Here is a 5,000-nt window from a genome sequence, read left to right as displayed (position 1 = left end):
CAACTTCCAGATGCACTGCTTCGAAGACACAACCTCCTGTAAGGCCTGCTCTATGCTCCTGAGGTACGACACACACACACACACACACACACACACACACACACACACACACACACACACACACACACACACACACACACACACACAACCTCCTGTAAGGCCTGCTCTATGCTCCTGAGGTAGGACACACACACACACACACACACACACACACACACACACACACACACACACACACACACACACACAACCTCCTGTAAGGCCTGCTCTATGCTCCTGAGGTAGGACACACACACACACACACACACACACACACACAATGAATGTGTTGTGTGTGTATATAGGGGCATCTTCTTCCAGGGATATCTCTGTACTCGCTGTAAGATGGCGGCCCATAAAGAGTGTCTGGGAAGAGCAGCTGCCTGCGGACGCAACTCAGGTGCAGTAGTGTGTATGTCGAGTGTGTGTGTGTGTGTGTGTGTGTGTGTGTGTGTGTGCTGTATGTCTAGCTGTGTGAGTGTGTGCGTGTGTGTGTTTATATCTAACTGTGTGTGTGTTGTATACCTAACTGTGTGTGTTGTTTATCTAACTGTGTGTGTATGTGTGTGTGTGTTGTATATCTAACTGTGTGAGTGTGTGTGTTTGTGTGTGTTTATATCTAACTGTGTGTGTGTGTGTGTGTGTGTGTGTGTGTGTGTGTGTGTTTCAGATCATGGAGGGACTGTGAGGAAGGTGAGCTCCTCCAGGGCTGTGGGATCAGTATCTGGCAGGGTGGCAGGGTGATAACACAGAATCTTATAGGATTACTTTCTGGCAGCTACTGCTACTGTTTATAATGTGACTGTGTCCTTCTCTCTGTCTCCCCATCTCTCTCTCTCCCCCTCTCCTTCTCTCTGTCTCCCCATCTCTCTCTCTCCCCCTCTCCTTCTCCCTGTCTCCCCATCTCTCTCTCTCCCCCTCTCCTTCTCTCTGTCTCCCCATCTCTCTCTCTCCCCCTCTCCTTCTCTCTGTCTCCCCATCTCTCTCTCTCCCCCTCTCCTTCTCCCTGTCTCCCCATCTCTCTCTCTCTCCCTCTCTGTCTCCCCATCTCTCTCTCTCCCCCTCCCTGTCTCCCCATCTCTCTCTCTCCCCCTCTCCTTCTCTCTGTCTCCCCATCTCTCTCTCTCCCCCTCTCCTTCTCTCTGTCTCCCCATCTCTCTCTCTCCCCCTCTCCTTCTCTCTGTCTCCCCATCTCTCTCTCTCCCCCTCTCCTTCTCCCTCTCTCCCCATCTCTCTCTCCCTCCCTCTCCTTCTCTCTGTCTCCCCATCTCTCTCTCTCCCCCTCTCCTTCTCTCTGTCTCCCCATCTCTCCCTCCCTCCCTCTCCTTCTCTCTGTCTCCCCATCTCTCTCTCCCTCCCTCCCTCCCTCCCTCCCTCCAGAGTAAGAGCCAGAAGCCCTCTAGCAGACCAGCCCCTCTAGGTAAGGGTTAGGGGTCAGGGTTAGGGGTCAGAGTTAGGGTCAGGGTATGGGGTCAGAGGTCAGAGCTCATGTTTTCGGTGTGTTTGTTTGTTTGTAGGATTAGTAGGATTATACAAAAACTACCAGACTGATTTCCACCAAACTGGGAGGATGGGCTTAGAACCCATCACATTCTGGATGGGCTTAGAACCCATCACATTCTGGATGGGCTTAGAACCCATCACATTCTGGATGGGCTTAGAACCCATCACATTCTGGATGGGCTTAGCATGGGCCACCATAGAACCCATTACATCCTGGATGGGCTTAGAACCCGTCACATTCTGGATTGGCTTAGAACCCATCACATTCTGGATGGGCTTAGCATGGGCCACCATAGAACCCATCACATTCTGGAGCGGATCCGAGTCACGGGGCGGGTCCCGAGCCCAAACACAGCCGCCCATCCACCCACATTCATTCATGTTTTGGACTTAGGGAGTGAGAAATTCCCTGTTGTCAACCGGGGGAATTGAAAGGGACATATGTGGACATGGGAAGGTCCCGGAGACGCTGGGGTTGGACATATGTGGACATGGGAAGGTCCCGGAGACGCTGGGGTTGGACATATGTGGACATGGGAAGGTCCCAGAGACGCTGGGGTTGGACATATGTGGACATGGGAAGGTCCCAGAGACGCTGGGGTTGGACATATGTGGACATGGGAAGGTCCCAGAGACGCTGGGGTTGGACATATGTGGACATGGGAAGGTCCCAGAGACGCTGGGGTTGGACATATGTGGACATGGGAAGGTCCCAGAGACGCTGGGGTTGGACATATGTGGACATGGGAAGGTCCCGGAGACGCTGGGGTTGGACAGGACATATGTGGACATGGGAAGGTCCCAGAGACGCTGGGTTGGACATATGTGGACATGGGAAGGTCCCAGAGACGCCGGGGTTGGACATATGTGGACATGGGAAGGTCCCAGAGACGCTGGGGTTGGACTGGCAGAAAGCTCTACATCCCTCCCTGTCTCTCCCTCCCTCCCTGTCTCTCTCCCTCCCTCCCTCCCCCTCCCTCTCTCTCCCCCTCCCTCTCTCCCTCCCTCCGTCTCTCTCCCTCCCTCCCTCCCTCTCTCTCACTCACTCTCTCTCCCTCTCTCTCTCTCTCTCTCCCTCCCTCCCTCCCTCTCTCTCCCTCTCCCTCTCTCTCTCCCTCCCTCCCTCCCTCTCTCTCCCTCTCTCTCTCCCTCCCTCTCTCTCTCTCTCCCTCCCTCTCTCTCTCCCTCCCTCCCTCCCTCTCTCTCCCTCTCCCTCTCCCTCTCTCTCTCTCTCTCCCTCCCTCTCTCTCTCCCTCCCTCCCTCTCCCTCTCTCTCCCCTCCCTCCCTCCCTCCCTCCCTCCCTCCCTCCCTCTCTCTCTCCCTCTCCCTCCCTCTCTCTCTCTCAGGTCTTCCTAAGATGGAGGTGTGGGAGGAGTACTACGGCTTGCCTCCGCCCCCGGTGGCTTTCGGCCAACCACTGCCCCTCTCCATGGGTGATGTCATAGAGCTGACCCGCGCTGAGGCCGACCTGCAGTGGTGGGAGGTTAGCGCGCCCACACACACACACACACACACACACACTCACAAACACTCACACACACACACACACACACACACACACTCACACACACACACACACACACACACACACACACTCACACACACACACACACACACTCACACACACACACACACACACACACACACACTCACACACACACACACTCACACACACACACACACACTCACACACACACACACTCACACACACACACACACACACACACACACACACACACTCACACACACACACACTCACACACACACACACACACACACACACACACACACACACACACACACACACACTTGTGTGCTTGCAGAGCGTCCTGTGATTAGAATGTGTGAGCGGGAGATTTCTAGAGAGATGACATGGAACTGCAGATCAACACCCGAGGGACCCAGGGAGGGACTGACAACCAGACGTTTGCTACGGGGCGCTGGCTTACAGCCACGCACAAAAGGGTTAGGGTTAGGGTTACTCTCCTACGGGGACACACTCACATTAGGGAGGTGTCTGTGTCTGAGCAGCAGTGTGATTGGCCTGTGTCGTCTGTCACTCAGGGCAGGAATGTGACGATTGGTCAGCTGGGCTGGTTTCCCTGCAACAAAGTCCAGCCCTTCGTATCTGTGAGTACCTGTACCCCTGTGTGTGTGTGTGTGTGTGTGTGTGTGTGTGTGTGTGTGTGAGTTGTGTTGTGTGTGGGTTATGTGTGTGTGTGTGTGTGTGTGTGTGTGTTTGGGTTATGTGTGTGTGTGTGTGTGTGTGTGTGTGTGTGTGTGTGTGTGTGCATGCCGTGTGTGTTGTGTTGTGTGTGGGTTATGTGTGTGTGTGTGTGTGTGTGTGTTTGGGTTATGTGTGTGTGTTGTGTTGTGTGTGGGTTATGTGTGTGTGTGTGTGTGTGTGTTTGGGTTATGTGTGTGTGTGTGTGTGGGTGTGTTTGGGTTATGTGTGTGTGTGTTGTGTTGTGTGTGGGTTATGTGTGTGTGTGTGTGTGTGTGTGTGTGTGTGTGTGTTTGGGTTATGTGTGTGTGTTGTGTGTGTGTGTGTGTGTGTGTGTTTGGGTTATGAGTGTGTGTTGTGTGTGTGTGTGTGTGTGTGTGTGTGTGTGTGTGTGTGTGTGTGTGTGTGTGTGTGTGTGTGTGTGTGTGTGGGTTACCTCTCTTTCACTTCTGACCTGTGTCTCCTCAGCGGTCTACTCCGGACCTGAATGGCTTAAAGTGGTGTGTATGAAACTATTCAACACACACACACACACACACACACACACACACACACACACACACACACACACACACACAGAAACACCCCCTCTCTCTCTCTCTCTCTCTCTTTCAGAGGTTCTAGATTCTAGGTGTGGGTTCTAGGTTCTAACATGGTTCTGTGTGGGTTCTAGGTTCTAACATAGTTCTGTGTGGGTTTTAGGTTCCAAAAGAGTTCTGTGTGAGTTCTAGGTTCTAACAGAGTTCTGTGTGGGTTCTAGGTTCTAACATGGTTCTGTGTGGGTTCTAGGTTCTAATAGTTATGTGTGGGTTCTAGGTTCTGACAGGGTTGTGTGGTTTGAGGTTCTGACAGGGTTCTGTGTGGGTTCTAGGTTCCAAAAGAGTTCTGTGTGAGTTCTAGGTTCTAACAGAGTTCTGTGTGGGTTCTAGGTTCTAACAGAGTTCTGTGTGGGTTCTAGGTTCTAACATGGTTCTGTGTGGGTTCTAGGTTCTAACATGGTTCTGTGTGGGTTCTAGGTTCTAACATAGTTCTGTGTGGGTTTTAGGTTCCAAAAGAGTTCTGTGTGAGTTCTAGGTTCTAACAGAGTTCTGTGTGGGTTCTAGGTTCTAACAGAGTTCTGTGTGGGTTCTAGGTATGCTGGCAGCATGGACAGGTCAGCCGCTAAGAACCTGCTGATGTCACGGTCTGACGGAACCTTTCTGGTCCGACACAAGGAGGGAGGAGAGTTCGCCA

At 52.7% G+C, this 5,000-nt stretch overlaps 1 protein-coding gene across 1 annotated transcript in view; it reads left to right on the top strand.

Moving 5' to 3' along the window:
- vav1 (vav guanine nucleotide exchange factor 1) overlaps positions 1-5,000 on the top strand; it is a gene marked incomplete at both ends in the record, with an annotated part of 29,965 nt that overhangs the window by 22,270 nt on the left and 2,695 nt on the right. The window contains 6 exon segments of the mRNA XM_084460295.1: positions 1-63; positions 345-439; positions 2,890-3,026; positions 3,608-3,673; positions 4,236-4,267; positions 4,900-5,000. The exon segment at positions 1-63 is cut by the window's left edge and continues 39 nt beyond it; the exon segment at positions 4,900-5,000 is cut by the window's right edge and continues 10 nt beyond it. Of these exon segments, the coding sequence (XP_084316421.1) occupies positions 1-63; positions 345-439; positions 2,890-3,026; positions 3,608-3,673; positions 4,236-4,267; positions 4,900-5,000 (494 nt within the window).

This window comes from Borostomias antarcticus, assembly GCF_949987555.1.
Source record: "Borostomias antarcticus genome assembly, chromosome: 31".
In the NCBI taxonomy this organism is placed as follows: Eukaryota; Metazoa; Chordata; class Actinopteri; order Stomiiformes; family Stomiidae; genus Borostomias; species Borostomias antarcticus.
Note: the sequence above shows the minus strand (reverse complement) of the source record. Positions and strands in the feature narration are given on the sequence as shown.